The sequence below is a fragment of the Amblyomma maculatum genome, chromosome 8 (genome assembly GCF_055883805.1).
Source record: "Amblyomma maculatum isolate TAMU_Amacu chromosome 8, ASM5588380v1, whole genome shotgun sequence".
NCBI classification, from domain to species: domain Eukaryota; kingdom Metazoa; phylum Arthropoda; class Arachnida; order Ixodida; family Ixodidae; genus Amblyomma; species Amblyomma maculatum.
In genome coordinates, this window is record NC_139351.1 from 88,836,375 (window position 1) to 88,859,594 (window position 23,220).

Sequence of the window (23,220 nt, forward strand, 5' to 3'; positions counted from 1 at the left end):
GAAGCCAGACACTGTTGACTCTGCATGAACACAGCAAACCATTTATTGATTTTCTTAAAGGACAAAAGAAACAGAGAAAATATACACAAGTAAAAGAGTCGCAGACCTAAAGACGATCACAGTCCGGTCTTCATGTGACCATGTTGTGGACGTTTACAACAGTCATGAATTTGCTGGCTCTTGCACATTGGAGATGAAGTTCAGCGGGGACCACAATATGACCTGCGCAGTTGGCCGCACAGCTTGGACGAAACAACCTTTGGCATATGAGCTGACGTTCGCCAGGAGCTGGGCCCATGGTCAGCACCGGAAGGCTTGTCCAGGATATTCTATGGTGACCCGCCGGACACGTAGCCCAGAGTGCCACAAAGAACGACGAGCACTGAAAGACTGGAGGCGACCACCGCAGTGACTCGTACATGTACATGTGATGACTCGTACATGTGATGACTCGCCGTCCTATGGTTCTGGCCCCGCCGCAGCAGCGCATTGAGAGCAGACGCGGGTGCAACATGGCGACCGAAGCGATGGCCCATTCTGGCTTTCTTACCGGGGGCGCCCGCACCTTGGATGGCTGCCCCGGCTGTCGTGGCACTTCGGGGGGCCTATCAACGAACCAGCGACCCGTTCAATTCCGGCTCGTGGCTGGGACGTCCAGGCTTGAAGTCGCTTTTTTGAGGAGCCGGGGCGAAGGACCTGCTGCGGCAGGAGCAACGGCTTCTTCTTCTATGGAAGAAATCTCGCGAGCTCCGAATCACGTGCTGCTAAGGTTGTTATCTTCTTTGACAGCTATGGCTGCATCAGGTAGTAGTAGTAGTAGTAGTGTTAGTAGTGGTAGTAGTAAATATTTATTATAAAAAAAGGTTAAGGGGTTAAGGGCGTAGTAGGTGGGGGTCCACTGTCTGGCACTCCGTAGTTTTAAACCTGAGCGCTTTAGACAAGGATGATTGAGCCACGGGATCGGAGATGAACATTGCGCCTATAAATTCACTCACGTTCGGCTCTATTAGCGTGATATGGACTGATTTTGATGACAAGCCTATACGATGTGATACAATTTGGCTCTGACCCGCAACATTCACATTGTGCTCAGAAAAAAAAGGGGGAGTTTATAGGGTGCAGTCTACCCGGGCTTATAGGACATTGTTTGTAAATTCCTGAGATGACGCTTTGGTTTATCCAGTCCCTTAGCTCGTGGAGGGAACATTTAGCTTGCTATATGGACATATTGTCTTATGAATAGAATTAATGTACATTTACTAACCGTAAACATCGTTTGCACCACAATCTATATTTAACGACGCTCAAAGGACGCCAGGCCCGATACACGTATTCACTTCCTTCAAAACTTTACTTATCAAGGACAAATTCATTAAAATTCTTATTTTGTTCTCGAACTACATCAAACTGGAGTAGTTTAACCAGGAACTGCATTCCCTCTTTGAGAATGTGAGATGCACACATCCAGAATATTGTATGCCACGCTTTGATTTTATTTTTCTGCTTGTATTTCATGGTTGTGTCTTCATTCACTGCATTTTCATCGTGAAAGCAATACTACGCCAGGTTATGGCCCGTCGCCTAGTTCGTGGCCGCAGTCTAGAATGACCTTGAACAGCCGCGAAGAAGAAGACAAAGAAGAAGAAGGAGACGAAGAAGAAGAAGAAGAAAAGAAGAAGAAGGAGGAGAAGAAGAAGAAGAAGAAGAAGAAGAAGAAGAAGAAGAAGAAGAAGAAGAAGAAGAAGAAGAAGAAGAAGAAGAAGAAGAAGAAGAAGAAGAAGAAGAAGAAGAAGAAGAAGAAGAAGAAGAAGAAGAACGCTTGGTCACTCGCAGCTACAGTGCCTAAAAGCAGCTAATGATTTCGCTCCATATTCGGTTCAGCAGCGTTGAACCCTTCTCATTTTTTCACATTTATGAGAATTTGACGCGCCAGAATAGAGTTTGACAGGCAGCATGAAGAACACCGGGGAAACAGCGCCAAGGTAAAAGACAACAACAAAAAAAGCACCCTTCCGCTTCCTGCCGCACGGTACCAGACGAGCAGAGCCCTCTCCCTCTGCTCAACGCTGCCGCGGACTGAAGCTTTCCTATAAATTTTGAGTTCTCCACATGTGCTCCGCGAACCATTTAAATCTTTGTTGTTTTTCAACAGCCATCAGCATGCGGCCTTAACACTGCGACTGTATAATGCACGGATTGATTTTTTACTCATTGTTTGTTCATGCTTGGTGTCGAGAAACGCGGCTATATAATTTCCTATGTAGCGTGTGATGCACCAATGATTGCAGGCAAGCGCCTTCCGCAATGTTCCTAAATTTTTCAGTATACCTGAGATTGTTTATCTCTATATTTCTACGCTGGCCTTAAATTAATCACTGCAGAATGCAATGAGCATTCGTACTTTGATGACCGAGCATGCTGTTGCTGTTATCGCAGCCACCGAGGCGCTTAGTTTATTTGCACGAGCATTTCAGCCCAATATTTAATCAATTTAAGTGCAAAACCAGTTACTTCATTCGCTGCCTTTGGCACTATCACGCTTGACTGCGTTACAATATTTCACTTTCGAAGCAAAACCCCACCGCGATGGAGCAATGTTCAAGGGGCGTTACGGCTGCATTCATGGATGCGGGATCGAATACCTGCCATTTCGGCCGCTCTTCGATCGATGTGAAAAGCAAGACTTCAGTGTGCTTTGCGATATCTGTACACATTTAGAAACCCTAGGTGGCAGAAATTTCCGGACCCTCCACTATGGCGTTTTGGATAGCCTGAGTCGCTTTGTGACGTTAAACCCGACATACCAAACCAAATCATCTTTTTCAATGAGAACATGCAACCTAGCAAAATGAAGAAAAACAAAGTTGTTATACCAATTGAGACAACAAGAATATGAAGGCTTGGTGATCGCATTTCTTTCAAATACTTTCTTCACCTGAAAAGAAAAAAAGGAGGGAATGACGCTGCAATCTGCGCAACTAGGTCTTACGTATAGCACGTGATGGCCGCTATATATGCTCGATGGCAATGAAGTACTACTATATCGTCAGTGTTTACATTGCCAATAAAAAGAAGAGTGCAATAAGAAAACGTAGAAGAAAATCCAGGTAGAAACACGTGACCCTTTTTTACTGTTAACACCGGGGTTTGGTAGCCGAGTGGACTGCTGGCTACTTTTGGTATCAGTCTGTTTCACAGCACAGGTGCAAGTCATAAACGTTTACAGTGTGGCCCTCATAGTCCGGAGGCATTAGAGACGAGACTGAGTGGTTGCGAATTAACACACCAGGGGGATTGCGCTACAGGTTATCCACTGCAATAAAAGTAATGCCCGTAAGAAAAGAAACTATAGTTATCCCTACATCACTTTACCTTGTAATTGGAGGAAAAAAGTATGTGCAATAATATAAACATTTCACAGAAAATGTTATCGGCGATCTGAGGCCACAGCTCGATAAGAAATTTTATGTTTCGACTGAAAAGCTTCTGCGAAATCCTTACAGTTAATCCTTCAGTGATCAGTCGATTGTAAATGCTATTAAATGTTATTGCGTCCCTCTTTAGAAAGTAATCCTGGAGGCTTTAGGGGTTTATGCAGCATGTATTGAAAAACGAACTGGAGGCCGATTAACCTTCGCCTTGTTCGCATCGCCTTCTCATGCTCTTCAGCCTCACAACAACACACCTCTTATGAGAGAGCGCTCCTGTATTTGTCCATAGTATGGTTATTTCTTTCCGTTTATAGTTTGGAGTCCTATTTATTTTCCGCTGTCCTGAAACCCAATGCATTGAAGATGATGGATGGATCTATAAGACTTTGAACCGGCCTGTGGCGCGCGCCATACATTGAGGCAGCATTGTACGATCGAAGTAATTTTCCAGTAAGCGACGCATCGCAAGTAAGCAAAGCGAAAGTGTTCTTTGCTACTCATTATTATATTCCTAATTAGTTTCTTTATAATAACGCACCTAAACATTAGTTTACATTAGTTTACACTCATAACACAATGCATACATTAGATCCACTTTTACTCGGAGAGAAGCAATGTGGTTCTGAACGTACGTGTAAAATGTTGTTGTAAAGTCGGCAATGAAGAAAAAAAAAAAAGGTTCTGTGACGGAGTGGTTGCGTGCTCGCCTTGCACTGCGAAGGAACCGTGTTCGACTCCTTAGGTTAGACTTGCATTGTTACTTTACTTTTTTGCTTGCCTCATTACAACCACAACACCGACACTGGCTTTTCTTTCACACGGGGACCCGTAATGATATGACGTTAAAATACTGAAACTGCTGTCAATGAATGGGGTACGATGTAAAAATATCAAGTGATATATTATATTTATTTATAATATTTATATATTTATTACATTTATATTTATAATTTTTATATTTATATTTATGTATTTAAATAAATTATATAATAATAAATTTATAATAAATAATATAATAATAACAATTATATTTATTTATAACAATACGCGGGGGTAATGCGTGGTCGGGATCATTTGCAAGCAGTTACAATAGCACTTATATATCGCGTGTACGGCCATTGGAATGCACAATAACTCGTGTAATTGAAGATCCGTAGTCGTCGTCCTACAAAATTCCAGCAAAGCCGCATATAGTTGATGTAGAGGATGAATCATAGATAATTACTGCCGCTTTCATTAAATCACCCTTGGTCTGTTTTCTTGCTAAGCAGTTAACCTCCTCTTGCTATCAGGATTCGTAAATCTTTCATATATTTAAAACTGCATATCACGACATCGGTTCACGCTATAAAACGGTGCATACTCAACTCGAAGCCATTGATTGCCTTTCTCCCGCAAATGGCGGTTTGTGACACGAGGACGATATCCGGCCAGAAGTCAAGCTTTCAGAATCAGGCGACGGAAACTGCGCACCAAGCGCCGTTCCACGTGGCCAAGCCGTCCACTGGGTCCCTCTTAACAAAAAATAAAAATAAAATAGGAAGTAGGAAGAAGGAAATAGTAGGAAGAAGGAAAAGAAAATGCACGAGCCTGCTATTGGCTCTGTAGCTGATTGCCTCGTGCGGACAGAAGGTTAGAAAACTGATTTATTTATAGGAAAGGAAAGGCGCAGTAACTGTTTCACTTGTTTTGTGTGGACACCGCAACCGCGCCGTCAGGGAAGGGAGGAAGGTGGGAGTGAAAGTGGAAAGAGAGAAAGAGGAGCTGTAGTGGAGGGCTACGGAGGAATTTCGACCACCTGGGGATCTTTAACGTGCGCTGACATCGCACAGCACGCGAGACAGAAGAGAAAATAGATAACAAAGAAAAAGAAGAGGGAGAGGAAGACGCGCCGCAACAGCCGTCGTCCACTACCGAAGCGGTGGTGAGTGCAATTACGGCCTACAACAAATAAAATGCAGTTGCAGGCTAGCCACTTACCTGTCCCAGCCTCATCAGGGCCAGGAGCAGCCACCCTTATGCAGTTTTGATGTGTGTGGTTTACCGTTCAGTGCGATTCAGGCTATGAGAGACGCTGCAATGGAGGCCTCCGGAAATGTCCACTAAATGGCGTTTTTAGTGCGTAGCACCTTTTGGCCGCCGTCACGGATTTCTGTGCTGGCGGTATGATTAGGCAGAAGTCAACGCGCTCTTCTTTTTCTCTGTTACTCTCGCCAATCGTGTCACGTGGGTCACCCTTTGACTCGTTGGGTACGTAGTGTTCGGCACACAGAGGAGAAAAAGGATAGTTTCCGCAGTTTGTATACGTGCGACGCCGCGGAGTGCAAACACCAGCTAGGTTCCGGTCAGGTGTCCTCAGAAAATTGTGACAAATTATGAGCTTTCCCTTTCTTGTAAACCAATTTGTATTTATTTATGTTTTGCCCCTTACAATGCCGTTATTGCAGGTCGTAGTTTAGTTGTTGTTGTTGTGGCTGTAGGAAGAAGGAAAAGCAAAGATTTGGAGGACGCTTAAGCTTCGCCTTTAAGAATGGAACGCGATAGCTTCATCGGGCAACTTGCTATACTCATTTTTATTTATTAATCCTTCCGGAATGTAGAAGCGCTGCCGGCCACCTTGCCGAAACGGGCGGGCCTCAAGTTGTAGTCTTAGTTCGTAGGCAACATGGTTGCCGACGTAGTTATTGTTGTTGTTGTTGTTGTAGAAAGAAGGAAAAGAAAATGCACGAGCCTGCTACTAGCTCTGTAGCTGATTCACCTCCGCTACCTGATTTATTTATAGGAAGGGAAAGGCGCGGTAACTGTCTCACTTGTTTTCTGTGGACACCGCAACCGCGCCGTAAGGGAAGGGAGGAAGGTGGGAGTGAAAGTGGAAAGAGAGAAAGAGGAGCCGTAGTGGAGGGCTACTGAGTAATTTCGACCACCTGGGGATCTTTAACGTGCGCTGACATCGCACAGCACACGGACGCCTCTTCGTTTCGCCTCCATCGAAACGCAGCCGCCGAGGTCGGGTTCCAACCCGGGTACTCCGGCCCAGTAGTCGGGCGTCTTACCACTGCACCACCCCGGCGGGGCTCACCTCCGCTGCCTCGTGCGGACAGAAGAGAAAATAAAGAAAGAAAATGAAGAGGGAGAGAAAGACGCGCGCCGCAACAACGGCCGTCGTCCACCACCGAAACGGTGGCGGGTGCAATGACGGCTTAAAACAGATTAAAATTCTTTGGCAGGTTAGCCCCCGCCGCAAGCGGCGGTGACCTACCTGTCCCAGCCCCATCAGGGGAGTGCACTCGGCAGCCGGCTCTGTTTTCACGAGGCAGCGGAGGTAGCTCAGCTACAAAGCCAGTAGTAGGCTCGTGCATTTTCTTTTCCTTCTTCCTACAGCCACGACAACAACAACAACAACAACAACAAGGAAGCCTAATAGCTTTATATCATACAGAACACTTTTAACATTTTCTACAGATGAGAACCGAATTTCATGGGGATTCAAAGGGAAATATTTGTGCAAAGTTCGCTGTAGGACTTACCCCAAGAAAACCAAACCCCAACAATTTACAAACACATGTTCAACAGCCTCGGGCTTTTTACACACAATACAATTCACACATCATGGAACAACAATTTCTTTCTCCGCCATCCATGTCATAACAGGCAGAGCACCTGCATGCAATTTAAAAATTGAGTCTCTGAGATGTCTTTTAAGAGGAGAATGGCGAAAGCCTACCCTTCCTATCCTTTAATTTGCCTCCCATCGTTAGCCTCTTGTCGGCATTTGTTGCAGTGCTACATATAACTTGGTTTACAGGAAAGGAAAGGCGCCGTATCTATCATGCTTTCTCCAGCAAGTGTGTGTGGATGGTACACCATCGCTCCTGTCGCGTGGCGTTCCTTGGCGCGCGTTCTAGTTTGGCATTACAGATGGCAGGGACGCATCCCACCTCGGCCAATCAGAACGTCGCAAAAGCGGGACACACTGCCTCCACGACAGCATGAGCCATTAAAGGCTTCCGCCTTAAAAAGAACATTTTCACAGCAGGCTGTAAGAGGCATTTGTTTTACACGCTTCATTACCATTTTCCATGGCACAGAAGAGTTAATGACCTGTATACAAGTACAAGCAAGGTTATTCAAGATTTTTGTACTTCCGTCCACCTTTTGCTAAATATTTTATGAAAATTATGCTGTGTGCTGTTCTTCACACGGGACACACGATAGCCTTTGATGAATTCTCTGCCTTACATATAGAGCTTTTTATACAGTTGCATTGCCAAGGCATTAATGAAAACAGCTGTGTGCATTGCAAAGAACACAATTTTACTTATTTGAGATACTATCCATAGCTCGCAGTAGTTGATGTGCACTTTCAGCTGATGTCAAATTCGCTTTTTGTAACTAGGTACGTTTTCTGAAGTGAACATCAGAAACTGGTTCATGGAACACTTTAGCACTAATGACAGTATTGTAACGTTGCTTCTGATAGTGTGGCGGGTGCGATGTCGGTACACGCTAAATAATCCCAGCTGGTCGACATTATCGTTGTCCTACTCTACAACATGTAATTTTATTTCATATTTTAACCGACTGCTCATACAGCTCGTTGGGCTGCATAGTAGTTAGCAGCAGTTGTCGGCATAGCGTATCAAAAATAATCGGAGCCTGCGTCAAATTTTATTGGCGAAGTGGTTAAGATACCCGACTACTGTGCGGAAGTTCCCGGGTTGGATCCCGATCGCCTGCGGCTGCGTTTCGATGGTCTTTCCCCATTTCATGTTTTAAGGCGAAAAGCTTTAATGGCTCATACTTTCTGTGTTTGTTCGGTCACACTATAGCTGTGAATCAAATGATGTCATGATGGCGTCACCAGCAAGATAAAATTTCTGTCTCCAGCGCAAATCCAACCTCCATCCCTTGAATCCCCAGCCGAGTACTTTAACAAACTGCGCCACGCCCGGGATCGTGAAACGCTCATCATAATTCTCTTTGTTTACCATGAGGAAGATGGTAGCAATGACAATGACGCTGTATTTAGTGGTCATGACAATGATGACATTAGCAGTGATAATGACGGTGCATTTAGTTGATATGGATAATGAGAACAAACTAGCGGCACCGTGTGCACCAGCAGCGCTCTGTTTTTCCAATTTCTGCAGTGTAGATTCCACAGTGCTCTCGTAACTTTTTGATTTTCTCTCCGCGAATTGCGCTGCGCTCATATGAGATTAAAATATTTCAGGCTTGTTATACACCGCCAGCGTTCATTGCGGATACGCCGCTAACTGCTGCTATCGTGAACCAAGCTTGGCGAATGTTGGCGTCTGTGGCGCGCCGGCGCCCGAATGCGAAAAGCGTACGATCGAGCTGGCCCGGTCGAACCCTGTATTCGACTCCTTACCTCGATCTTTGGAAACAAGACGAATATGCACTCGAAGTCATCCTGCTCAAAACGATTACGAGAGCCCTCGATCTCCCCGTGAACACCTCCAACCAGCGTCTACTGGGCCTGGGCATGGTGAATACGTTCCGGGAGATCCGAGAGGCTCCCTTAACCAACCAATACACACGTCTTTCTAAGCCACTGTCAAGTCGCGGCCTATTTGCCCGGCTACACATCCAACACACCAACCTTATGGAAGAGCGTGTACGTTTCCCTTTCGAGTGGAGATGCGCCCTCCACGTACGCCCTCTTCCTAAAAACATGACACGTGAAGACCACAATCGCTGGCGCCTGGCGCGGGCGGAAGCCCTGGGTCGCCATTATGGGTCGAAACCCGGCATTTACTACGTGGACGCCTCCGGCCCCCACCATGGGGGATGGTACACGGCCGCAGTGGTCCACCAATCCAAAAATGTTAATGGGCTTAAATTTCGCGCCCGCGACATAACGCACGCGGGGGAGGTCGCCATTGAGCTAGCAGCTACCCGCACTGATTCCAAAATAATTATCTCCGACTCGCGAGGGGCCTGTCGGAACGTCAAGCAAGGCTGGGCTCCATACGTAGCCTACCGAGTACTTCAAAATTACACCTATACCGGTAACCCCGCTCACCGGACATTAGTATGAGCTCCTGCTCATATGGGTCTAGAGGGGGATGAGGCAGTCGACGACGCCGCCCGCGCGCTTTCCTTCCGGGCTTCCCATATTGACCCCCTAGATGAAGATCACGAAGTCGAACCCGCGTATTCTTTTGCCATCGCCTTTGTTGTTGTTGTGGCTGTAGGAAGAATGAAAAGAAAATGCACGGGCCTGCTACTGGCTCTGTAGCTGAGCCATCTCCACTGCCTCGTGCAGACAGAAGAGAAAATATACAGGAAAGAAAACAGAAGAGGGAGAGAAAGACGCGCGCTGCAACAGCGGCCGTCGTCCACCACCACAGAAGCGGTGGCGGGTGCAATGACGGCCTACAACAGATAAAAATTCGGTGGCAGGCTAGCCCCCGCCGCAAGCGGCGGTGACCTGCCTGTCCCAGCGCCATCAGGGAGTTCTCCGCCGTCGCCTTTACCCTCGCTTGAGTAAAGGTCTATATAAGACGGAGGAGCGGTTTCTACTTCGTCTCTATACCAACACCGCTGTGCCCGGCAGCACTCAAACGTTTTAATCATGCCCCGCCGGGGTGGTGCAATGGTAAGACGCCCGACTATTGTGCCGGAGTTTCCGGGTTCGAACCCGACCACGGCGGCTGCGTTTCGATGGAGGCGAAACGAAGTGGCGTCCGTGTGCTGTGCGATGTCAGCGTGCGTTAAAGATCCCCAGGTGGCCGAAATTACTCCGTAGCCCTCCACTACGACTCCCCCATCTGTCTTTCCACTTTCACTCCCACCTTCCTCCCATCCCTTACGGCGCGGTTCAGGTGTCCACAGAGCAAGTGTGACAGATACTGCGCCTTTCCCTTCCTGTGAATCAGTTATTATTATTATTATTATTATTATTATTATTATTATTATTATTATTATTATTATTATTATTATTATTATTATTATTATTATTATTATTATTATTATTAAAGATTGATTGATTGATTGATTGATTGATTATTATTATTATTATTATTCACGGGCAGTTGTCCGCACTGTGCGGAGAAGTCTTCGGACATCTACCACAAGGTGTGGGCTTGCCCATCCAACCCAGCTATTCCTCCTCACCTCAACCCCACTCGGGAGGACTTGGAGGCGACCCTACTCGGCTGCTTTTGACCGGCAGGCCAAAAAGACCTTGGTCAAGTGCGCCCGGGCAGCGGCCGACGCCACTGGGGTCCCGTACTAGGGACCCCACCTGGTATTAGTAAGGGCCGGATTTTCAAAGTTCTGGCTCATGCATACCTCCACCCTTTTGAATCCTTAAACATTTTTCACCACCGCCACCAACAACAACCTACTTACCACGCTAAATCACGTTTCAAGAAAAGCGCATAAAACAAGCATGAGGGTGAGCACCGAGGGCAAGAACCGGCGGATTTAGGAGGGAGTTTGTTTGTAGTCGGCGCCAGGCAACTTCCTGCACCTTCGTTAAGGATTTGTGGGGAGGCGGATATGTGCGCCTTTCCAGCCTGAAGCGGTGGGTAATATCATGGAAAGAAATGAACCCCTCTCATGAAATTCGGGTCGCAGGGTGCGCTCACTCGACGAAACCGCGGTCTTGCGCGTGAGCCGCCTCGTTCCCCGGATCAGACGAGTGGGCCGGACCCAGATTAGTCCAATTTCTCTAATCGGAGCAGAGATGCTTTGGAGGGTGTTGGACGTGATGCTTGACCCTCGCGAAATTGCGAATGGCTGTTTTAGAATCACTGAATATAATATCAGCGGACGCGTTTGCTATAGATAAGGCTTTGGCCGCTTCCTCCGCCGTCTCGGAGGGGGTGGATTGTTGCGGCCGCCAAAGGGGAGCCCTTCCCATTCACAGCGGCCAGTGCGAAGTGGAACGCCTGTCTGTGGGAAACTGAAAAGAGGGAATGAGGAGCTGCAGCGAGGTCTACGTAGTAATTGCGACTACCCTGGGATACACGGACGCCTCTCCGTTTCGCCTCTACCGAAACGCAGTCGCCCGCGGTCAAGACTGAACGTGGGTACTCTGGAACAGTAATCGGGCATCTTAAACCTTGCACCGTCGCGGCGGAGCCATCTGCGAACAGTAATTTGGTGTTTCATCTCGCTAAGGAAGCCTAATAGCTTTATATCATGAAGAACATCTTTAACAGTGTCTTAAGCTGAGAACCAAATTCAGCGAGGATTCAAAGGGAAATATTTGTGCAAAGTTCGCTGTAGGACTTCCCCAAATAAACTCCAACAATCTACTCACACATGTTCAACAGCCTCGGGCTTTGTACACAAAAAACAGTTCACACATCATGGCACAACGACTTCTGTCTCCGCCATCTATGTCTTAACAGCCAGAGCATCTGCATGCAATCTAAAAAAAGCATTTTCACAGCTGGCTGTAAGAGGCATTATTTTTACACGCTTCAATGCACTTTTCCCCGGCCAAGAAGAGAATAACCGGTATGCAAGAACAAGCAAGGTTATTTAAATACAGATTTTTGTACATCCTTTCACCTTTCGTTAAATATTTATTGAAAATCATGCTGTGTACTATTCTTCACACGGGGCACAGGAGACTTTGAAGAATTCGCTGCCTTACATGCAGAAATATTTATAGATTTGCATTGGCAATGGAATTCATAAAACAGCTGTGTTCATTGTAATGAACACAATTTTTCTGATGTGAGGAACAATCCATAGCTGGCAGTAATTGATGTACACTTCCAGCTGATGACAAATTCGCTTTGTGTAACTAGGCACGCTTTCTGAAATGAAAATATGAAATATAGCAAACGAACACTTCAATTCTAATGACAATTTCAAATACCGATTATTTTCTATGTTGCACGGGGAGCAGACTTGAGATGCCTGTCGTCTTTAGATCCCCCCGCCCCCCATCTATTGTTTTCACTTCTCTGGGGAATCATATTTTTCAGCTTATTATGTATATGTACCATAGAGTGTTTTGTATAGTGCTTTGGTCTTTGAGTAATGTGCGTTTTGTATGTATGTATTTACCCAATAAATTCTCTTCACATCTGCGTTTTGTTGTGGCGACGGCCGTTTTTTGATGGAAGCAAGGCTTGCAGCTCTTTCATGCTAGCTGGAAAAGCGGGGTACCGTAGTGGCACGGGTGCGGTGTAAAATTATATATATATATATATATATATATATATATATATATATATATATATATATATATATATATATATATATATATATATATAGCGATAACGAATATATCGCGGTAAGTTGCACTTAGCACATGTAAGATTCAAGCTTCAAGGCAGGAAAAGCCGGAGATAGAAAATAGGAGGAGCGCACACAAGGCTTTATTTGAATAATTACAAAATATTAACATATTTACAAAGCACAAATTTGTTCATGCATACGCTGCCTCACAATCAGTTCAGTTCAGTTCAGTCGTTCAGTCGCGTCCGACTCTTCGTGACCCTATGGACCATGTCACGCCACGCTTTCCGGTCTCTCACTATCTTCCTAACATCAGATAACTTCATCTGCATTGCCTCGAGGATGCCATCTAACCATCGCGTTCGCTGCTTACCCCTTCTCCGGCGTCCCTCAACCTTTCCCAACATCAAATCTTTCTCCAGCGACTCCTCTCTTCTCATCAAATGACCAAAGTAGCCGAGCTTTAACTTTAGAATTTGACCCTCCAATGAGCAGTCAGGGTTTATGGTCGACAATATGGACTGACTTGATCTTCTGGCAGTCCAAGGAACTCTCAAGAGTCTTCGCCAGCACCACAATTCAAACGCGTTAATTCTTCGGCGGTCAGCCTTTTTCACAGTCCAACTCTCGCATCCACACATCACAACTGGAAAGACCATAACACGAGTTATACGGATCTTGGTCGGCAGACTAATGTCTCTGCTCTTTACTAGGCGGTCAAGGCTAACCATTGCTCTCTTTCCCAGAAGCAGGCGTCTCCTAATTTCATGGCTGCAGTCTCCTTCCGAGGTAATCTGCAGCCATGAAATTAGAAGACGCCTGCTTCTGGGAAGGAGAGCAATGGTTAGCCTTGACCTAAACTGCTTCGCATCAAAGACACATCGCAAGGCGATTTGGAATGGTTGAGCGCTAGAGGAAATGGTCTCTCATAGAACTGTCTTACTCTTAATCCCATTGACTCATAACGAAAGAAAGATACGTTAAATTTCTACGATGTCTTAGCTAACGGAGAGGCAGACGATAAGCAGCGCCGTGCCTATGGCAGTTGGCTACGGGTAGAAACTTGCTTATATTGCAGTTATCACTCCTACCAACAATATAGCACGGATCAGCGATCCTCGGGAATGAGTTTTTTGGCAGCCGGATTTTTATTTAGGAAATTACCAAATTTTAGCACTCTTTTCTGACGTTGGCGCAAAGAATACACCGCGTCATCTGCACGAGATTTGCGGAAGGCAAGGCCGGCGCGACGTGCGCTGTTTACGACGATGGAGGAAGTTAAATTGGTACGTTCATGGAGGATTTAAATCAGGATCTACTGCAAAGCAGTCAAGCAGAAAAACATTTAAAGTCGCACTAGGACTGTCATTGCATACTTCTTCCATACGCTTTCGGCAATCAGCTTCCGATTTTTTTTTTATTATCGTGATGTACACGATCATGCGTTGCTGTTTCGATGACGTTACTACCGAGAACTGCATTAATGAAAGGAGTTTAAGCTTTTAAACAGCCAAATACTAAAGGCCGCTATGCCATGCACAGCGTGCGAATGCACAGCCCACTCGGAACTGGCAACATAGGCCGGCGCAGTGAATGTGGTCAGAGAATATTTTCCTCTTCTCCTGCTTGCTTACGCTAAAATAGTTTATACAGCTGAAGAAAAGGACGCTGGTGGTAAATAAAGGTGTCCACGACTTCCTAGGAAATCCCTACAGTCCCTTCACAGGCCTGTCTAGTCGGTGCGAATAGATAAGGCAAATGAGCACTGTCGTAGTGCTCATTTGCCTTATCTATTGATAAGTAGAGGTACGAAAAAGGATAGTTTGCCAATTTGAAAAAAAAAAAATGAAAACGCGACAAAAGTAGTTAACCAATGCTAACTGAACAATGCCTATTCCCCTGGCCTCTGTAGAAAGCAATTAACAGATTGTTACAACGCATGGGTTCCCACCGAGAGAACCACACGAATGTTGTGAATATTCGGTGCATTACTTACACCTTTTTTCTCACAGAAAGCAGAACCTGCAGAACGTAGGCAAGCTTTGTAAACAAGAATGTTTTGCAGACCTGCGCACGAGAAAGCACGGAAAGTTCCCGAAACAACCAAGCCCGAATTTGTCGTCTCATAGCCAAAATTTCTTAATCCCAATGTTCTCCTCTGTTACGAACCTGGTGCAGAGGAACCCCTAGATAGCTGAAAAAAAAGGGGGAGGGGAAGAGGAATACTATCCCAGCTTATCCCCCCCCCCCTCCCGCACTATAAAAAAAAAAAAAAACGCTGGCTGTATTCGATACAATACTGGGTGGCCCGCAGCATAAGGCCTCGCTCCACATTGGGCTGAGCAGCATGGAACCCCCCTATTTTTTTTTTTTTCAGAACCATGCTGCAGAGACACGGAACTTTGGCGAAAACGTGCTACGCTTGGTTCAGTTTATGGAGGTTCACGTCCCAAAGTGACTCCGGTTGTCAGGGACTTCGTAATGGAGAGCTGCGGGAAATGTCGACCACCTGGAGTTATTTAATGTACACTGACATCGCGGAGTAGAGGATAGCCTTGCATTTGGTTTCAACTATTCACCCCGGGTCCTGCGACACCAAATGCAAACTTTGCGGGGAGAAACCAGGCTTGCATCAGATGGCAAGAACATATGAAACAATCCCCTTGATTACCCAAACGCAGTGCAAACTATTGAAGGGTGAGAGGTTCCCCTATCCAGCTGCAAACTCGAGGCCCACAGAACTGACGTGACACTCCCGGATAGCTACGGCAGTTTGTGGTAATGTAGCATGCAAGCTGACATTTTCTGGCTGCATTAAATACAAAAATTAGAATGAAATTAGCGCATTTATTCATGCATTTCCATTAGAAATCGCATTGACAATTGAAGCAGTAGTTCGTAGGCAGATTTTAGAGAGTACAGTTTCGGTAAATGCGTCTGATTAGGCCGATACGTTGGCTCAGTCGGTCACCACATCGTCATTTGATATGCACGCTGAAGCCTAGTCCATATTCGAACTGAACTGCAGTTGAGATCTGAGTAGCATTTGATGCCGTTTTGCAACACTAATAATGACCGTTAATTGACTGCTAAGTTGAACAGCTGCCTAAAACACCCATATAACAGAGAATTGGTTAAACCTCATCTCAGGTTACCTACATTTGAGGAAACGTTAAAGCCTAATAAACCGCCTCATGATAGTTGCGATAAGATTTGTAGTAGTCAAGACCATTTATTGTTAACAAGGCCGAAAGTAAAGAAGATTCCATATCAGCGTTGCGGGCGGGTTTGCGTTTGCCAGTGTGGCGTTTAGGTGGTGCCTATAGTGAGACTTTCTGTGTCCAAGTCACCAGTTGATTTTGGAGATCCGTCATGGTGCTGCACAGAGCAGCCTCCTGGTGATGCGAGAAGAGGCAGGGGGTAAGAGTGCTGGACAGGAGTACAGAATATAAGCGTAGTTGGCGCTGGAGCTGTCACTTAAGCGGCAGGCCGGCGAGTATGTCCCAGTGGGGGGGAGGGCAAGACGTGCTGGAGTAAGAAAGATGTGGGCCTGAATGTGGCGCCACAAGTGATGGATACTAATAATACTACGACGAGAGGTGCAGTAATGCAAGAGGATATCGTGGTACGTGAGGGGAACGTCGCGAGGGTCCATTCCAGGCGGGGCGGGCGAACCAAGGTTTGGTGAATGATCTTTACGTAATCTTCATCACAGGAAACCAAGCCTGGCGCTACCCGAGGCAACACTTCGAAGCTTGTCACCTACTTTACCGCGCGGATTGGAGCGGATTCTTCTCGTCCCCGAGCCACAAGTAGAGTCAGCACAGTTCGAAGTTCACACTTCTGTGCACTCTGTCGTTTACAAAACATCAATAGGGGGCAAATTTAAACAAGGCAGGTAGACATGACCGTAAAAGTTGAAATCCTCTAAAACACGAATATTGCCGCCAGAAATGCTCTCAGTGTACCGGAAATAAATACGCATATTGTCTTGGCTAATATAGCTTCAAGTAAGGCGTATTTGTAGAAGTAGCGGTCCACATTGTACCATTCGTCATAGATAGCGCTAGACACCCTGAATAGACCTTAGCCAGAACCTTTGATTGCTTGACCTGACACAGCGACCTTTCGCAAATCTTCCAGCGGGGCAGCGGTCACAGTGCTTTTGCTTCTTGACGCAATGTAACATTTCTCCAATTTTCTTTGGCCTTAATCAGGATGTCAGCCGTCTCCTCTGCCTCGAATGCGCTCTCATACCCGATACATTAGAGCATTTTCTCCTCCAAAACCCCACGTTAAAAGTTGAAGAACCCCAAGGGGTTGAAATTTCCGGAGTCCTCCCCTACGGCGTCTCTTATAGCCTGAGTCGATTTGGGAGGTTAAACCTCGCAAACCAAACAAAACCATTTTCTCCTCCGGGCTCAAACCACAGCAGCATGGCTATTTAGAAGCTTGATAATAGGGTCGCAAATTAAAAGCTTCTATCGAGGAAAGTAAAAGTGATGTAACTGTCTTACTGCTCGGTGGAGCCTTCGAACACACCTTGTCGAAAAGGCAGGAGGCAATTGAGGACTTAAGAAGAAAAGAGACCTTAGTAGAGTATAATAGTTGGAAACAAATCCAATGAAGTTGGTGCAGGTCTAGATGAATTGGAGTTATCCTAGGCTTTTTAGAGTCTCTGAAGTTAAAGATTCCTACATGGTTTATATTTATTCAGACCATGCGAACAATATGCTTTAATGCCCAAAGACTGCGTGTTGAAAGCATTTCTTTGTTCGTGAAGCAGAAGGTAATTGCAGGATTAAACTATCTATCAATTCTGCTTTTGATCTGCGTTATAAAGCAAAGCAAAAAAGGTATTTGTTTCGCACGCCGCGGCGATCTGCTCTTGAAGTCAAATAGCTTCCTCCTGATCAGTGATGCCGTTGCTAGTAAGTTGTTTCCTATCAGTGTTCTCTACCTGTCACGTTAAGAAAACCAGGAATGAAATCTAAGGTGACCAAACAACGTAAAATAAATACACGCCTCTATACTTGCGGGTATAGCACAATTTGAATTATAATCCGGGCAAGCGGAGTTTCACTTTCTGTCGCAATTTGATCAATGCGTCAAAGAACATCAGTACGAATCTGACACCTCTCGGCGTTCTATATCAAAAATCCAGGCGGTACAGATTTTAAGACCTAACCATACGTTATTCTTCTCCACTGAAGCAAAACCATATACCCACGCTACCAAGCCTAATAGTTTTGTCCTTCAAAACGCAGAGGAAAGTTACTTCGTTCACGGCGGTAACGATTGGCAAAGTCATAGAAGTTTGTTTGGTAAAATAAAACTAATCGTGGGGCAAAATAGAAAGTCGTAACTCAATAACAAAGAAAATGAGGGCCGATGAGAAAGTGTCGCTGACTACGGTGGGCGGGGCCATTTGAAAGTCCAACTTGGCAGTGATTTGCGGGTGGAACGAGCAAATGGCGTGATAGAACTTTGGTTTCGTTGATGATACGGTCCCACAGAAACCGCATTAAAGAGACGCTTTTGTATTCAAGGCAGGGATTTTCGTTTACCGCGACCTCATATGCATAACGACATACGACTAGACGGTCAGATAACCCCAGTTCACGAATCTCCCTCCGGAAAGGTGAGGATTGCATGGTTTCATTTAAAGGCAACGTACAAAACGAGCTTCCAAGCAGGTTAACGGCTTTGTTACTAATATTTCTTTCACAAGTGCCCTAAGGTCTCGTTCACTTCTCGGCATTGTAGTTAAGCAGCTAAATTTAGAAAGGTCAGACCTCACGGCACGTTGGCTAAGGTGCTTAGTTTGTGGAGTTCAAATTAGTAGTATTTGCAGTTATACTTCTCAAAAGCTTTTAAGACCTAAGTAACTGATTATTGCGTTCTAAGTTGCCGCAACTACGTGTCTGCTTGATTGCATAGTCGATGTAGACTGTTCTGCGACTGTGTCAAAGACAACGATAGACAGCCGTCCCAGCAGAAGTAGGGATTTAAAATACCATAAAAGTTATGGAGGCAACCCTTTTCATCCTTCTCCTATCTTAAGTTATGCCACGACACTTCGACATTGGGACGGTATTAAGACTGGGAAAAAAGACACATTAAAACCCGCGCTTCCCTCTAAGTCATCGTATCTAGATGGCTAACGCCGAACTGGCGAACTCCCCTTATACCACTAGGGACGTAACGCAGGCCTACTCACCACAGATCTCAAGAAGTCTGGGCAATAGTAAATCATGTGCGCTTATGAGATTTCATGGACATAGTCCTACGATAAGATATAGGCCTTCGTGCATGTTGCCGCTCCGAGATATGCAATGAGACGAAGCGGCGTATTAGCACCCGCTTTGCACTTTGACTCCCCCAAAAGATATTGTACAAAAAAAATCATAATTATCAGTAAGACAACCAAGCCCTAGCATAAGCTATTAACGCGTCTATCTGTGAGAACTTCTAATTTGCTTATTCAACATATACGAGAAGCTTGAAATAATTTAAGATTACCCATGCTACGTGGGTGCACTGCACTTGGTGAATGCTAATCAAAAGCTTGAATAGTAGAAAAGCTGGACAGTGTATCATGAGACCTCATGAGACTTCAGTTCTGTCGCTTTATTTTGTGTCTTGAGCTTCACAAACTTCACCTGGTGCCTGCACGAAGTTTTGCAGGGTGCAGAGGCTGGAAGAGCCGCTTTCTCCAGGGAAGGAATGCAGGCAGGCGAGCATCGTGACATGGAGCCCGGAGCGTATACCGTAGACAGCATACCTGGAGGGAAAGACCGTCCGAAAACGTCCATATTCAGACACCTTAGTGCTCTTCTGTACAGGTCCCAGATTCCAGGCATGAAGGTCGTGTTCGGACCCGAGGTTCCTGTTGCACGACGCGTCTGCTGGGTCGTCATGCTTACGATCTTCGCGGGACTGACGTGCTGGGACATTGCCAGGTACACACGCCCAGTTGCCGATTTTTACCGAAATTTGCATGGTAAACAGTAATTTATTAGAACTCTTAGAATGTATTAGAGTCAGTAGCAGACCCGTGCAATTTCATTTCCTTCTTCTTACAGCCACAACAACAACAACAACAAAACACGCGTGTGATGCCAGAGCAGTATCGGTACTTACAGCGCCCTTTATTTTCGGCAAAGTGGCCAACTGCATCGAGGCTCTTTGCATGGAACAGGCGCAGCCGGTCCCCTGAGCTTCTTAGCTCGAATAATAATAATAATAATAATAATAATAATAATAATAATAATAATAATAATAATAATAATAATAATAATAATAATAATAATAATAATAATAATAATAATAATAATAATAATAAAATAATAATAATAATAATCAATCAATCTTTATTTAATGTGCGCAGGAACAACCATGTGGTCTTTGTGCTGCAGCACAAATAAAAAAAAAGAAACAAAAATGAAAAAGCACAAACATGTTTACACACACAGAGAGAACACAAAAAAAGAAATAAATAATACATGAAATGACAGACGAAAAGTATTACGGAAAGTAAGCAAACAATGAGTAGCATCACTTATATACACAGTGAGAGAATTTTTTAGCACACCAGGAAATAAAGAAAAAAAAAAAGAACGGTAGATAGAAGAAAAAAAAATAACTGACATTGATTATAGTAATATAGAAATATACATAAAATAAACAACCCTTCCAGGCGCAACAAGTGCATGGTACTTAAAACACAGGCTAGAAATACAGAATAATACAATAAAGAAGTAAAATTGAACAAGGGGCAGTAAGATTCGAATATAAAGTTTAAAGTTGAAATATAAGTAAGAAACGGATAAAAAGTAGTTCACGATACAGACAGCATTGACAGATAGATACTGCGCCTTTCCCTTCCTGTGAACCAATTAATAATAATAATAATAATAATAATAATAATAATAATAATAATAATAATAATAATAATAATAATAATAATAATAATAATAATAATAATAATAATAATAATAATAATAATAATAATAATAATAGGTTGGTTGGTTGGTTTGTGGGGTTTAACGTCCCAAAGCAACTCAGGCTATGAGAGACGCCGTAGTGGAGGACTCCGGAAATTTCGACCACCTGGGGTTCTTTAACGTGCACTGACATCGCACAGCACATTAATAATAATAATAATAATAATAATAATAATAATATTAATAATAATAATAATAATAATAATAATAATAATAATAATAATAATAATAATAATAATAATAATACCATTATTATTATTATTATTATTATTATTATTATTATTATTATTATTATTATTATTATTATTATTATTATTATTATTATTATTATTATTATTATTATTATTATTATTATTATTATTATTATCATATTTCTGTACAAACTCCTTCATGGCCACATTATGTGCCCTCAGCTCTTAGAGTACATCCTACTGCGCGTTCCGCGAAAGAGCATGAGGGAATTCAGACCATTTCAGGTTTCTCCTCTTCATTCCCACTCCCCTCTGGACAGGATGCAGTGGTTATTTAACTCTTTTTGTCCTCACCTTGACATCTTCCAAAACTCGCTCTGTTCATTTACATTGGATGTTCGTAGCGTTGTATTCTAAATAGTACTTTATCACATATAACTCCCACTTTCTAGCCTTAAATTGTATTTACTTCACTTTTTGCTTTTTCTCCTGTTCAATGCTGTCTGTATCTTGAACTACTTTTTATCCGTTTCTTGCTTATATTTCAACTTTAAACTTTATATTCGAATCTTACTGTCCCTTGTTCAATTTTACTTCTTTATTGTATTATTCTGTATTTCTAGCCTGTGTTTTAAGTACCATGCACTTGTTGCGCCTGGAATGGTTGTTTATTTTATGTATATTTCTATATTACTATAATCAATGTCAGTCATCTGTTTTTCTTTTTTTTTTTTCCCTCTTCTACCTACCGTTCTTTTTTTTTTTCTTTATTTCCTGGTGTGCTAAAAAATTCTCTCACTGTGTATATAAGTGATGATACTCATTGTTTGCTTAATTTCCGTGATACTTTTCGTCTCAGTTTCATTTCATGTATTATTTATTTCTTTTTTTTTGTGTTCTCTCTGTGTGTGTAAACATGTTTGTGCTTTTTCATTTTTTTTTTGTGCTGCAGCACAAAGACCACATGGTTGTTCCTGCGCACATTAAATAAAGATTGATTGATTGATTGATTGATTGATTGATTGATTATTATTATTATTATTATTATTATTATTATTATTATTATTATTATTATTATTATTATTATTATTATTATTATTATTATTATTATTATTATTATTATTATTATTATTATTATTAATTGGTTCACAGGAAGGGAAAGGCGCAGTATCTGTCACACTTGTAGCTGTGGGCCCCTGAACCGCGCCGTAAGGGAAGGGTGGGAGTGAAAGTTGATAGAGAGAAAGAGGAGCCGTAGTGGAGGGCTGCGGAGTAATTTGGACCATCTGGGGATCTCTAACGTTGTTGTTGTTGTTGTTGTTGTTGTTGTGGCTGTAGGAAGAAAAAAAAAGAAAATGCACGGCCCTGCTACTGGCTCTGTAGCTGAGCCACCTACGCTGCCTCGTGCAGACAGAAGGGATTTTATTTATTTTTTATTTATTTATAGGAAGGGAAAGGCGCAGTAACTGTCTCACTTGTTTTCTGTAGACACCGCAACCGCGCCGTAAGGAAAGGGAGGAAGATGGGAGTGAAAGTGGAAAGAGAGAAAGAGGAGCCGTAATGGAGGGCTACGGAGTAATTTCGACCACCTGGGGATCTTTAACGTGCGCTGACATCGCACAGCACACGGACGCCTCTTCGTTTCGCCTCCATCGAAACGCAGCCGCCGAGGTCGGGTTTGAACCCGGGTACTCCGGCACAGTAGTCGGGCGTCTTACCACTACACCACCCCGGCGGGGCAGCAGACAGAAGAGAAAATAGAGAAGAAACAAGAGGAAGAGGGAGAGAAAGATGCGCGCCGCAACAACAGCCGTCGTCCACTACCGAAACGGTGGCGGGTGCAATGACGGCCTACAACAGATAAAAATTATGTGGCAGGCTAACCCACGCCGCAAGCGGCGGTGACCTACCTGTCCCAGCCCCTTCAGGGGAGTAACACCTCGTCTATGTCAGCGCACGTTAAAGATCCCCAAGTGGTCGGGATTACCCCGTAGCCCTCCACTACGACTCCTCTTTCTCGCCAGCAAGGGCATCTGGTCTTTCTTGGGAATGTCAGCAGCTGTGGCATCTCTCCTGTAGATTAGCCAGCAGTCAGGCTTTGACATTTCAAGTTTGACGGGGCGTTATTAACCTCGCAGCTGATGCTGTAGTCATGTACTTTAGCAAATTATGTACGTTTCCAGCTTTGACCAATTCAATTACTTCACTGTATGTGACACACTGTGTTGTACGCCAACGCTCTCAATCGCAAAATAATCGGCTAGGAAGCTTAATAGGCGATTCATATGATGTCAAAGATGGCATATCTTAGGGCACCGACACTGCTATCCCAGATATCACTTTCCAAAAATGTTGGCCAATGATTCG

At 44.2% G+C, this 23,220-nt stretch overlaps 1 protein-coding gene across 1 annotated transcript in view; it reads left to right on the forward strand.

Moving 5' to 3' along the window:
- The first annotated feature begins 512 nt into the window (after positions 1-512).
- The window catches only part of LOC146181741 (acid-sensing ion channel 4-B-like), a 52,670-nt gene continuing 29,962 nt past the window's right edge, over positions 513-23,220 (forward strand). Inside the window, exons 1-2 of the mRNA XM_084575841.1 lie at positions 513-769; positions 19,502-19,618. Of these exons, the coding sequence (XP_084431967.1) occupies positions 513-769; positions 19,502-19,618 (374 nt within the window). The remainder of the gene's footprint in view (positions 770-19,501; positions 19,619-23,220) is intronic.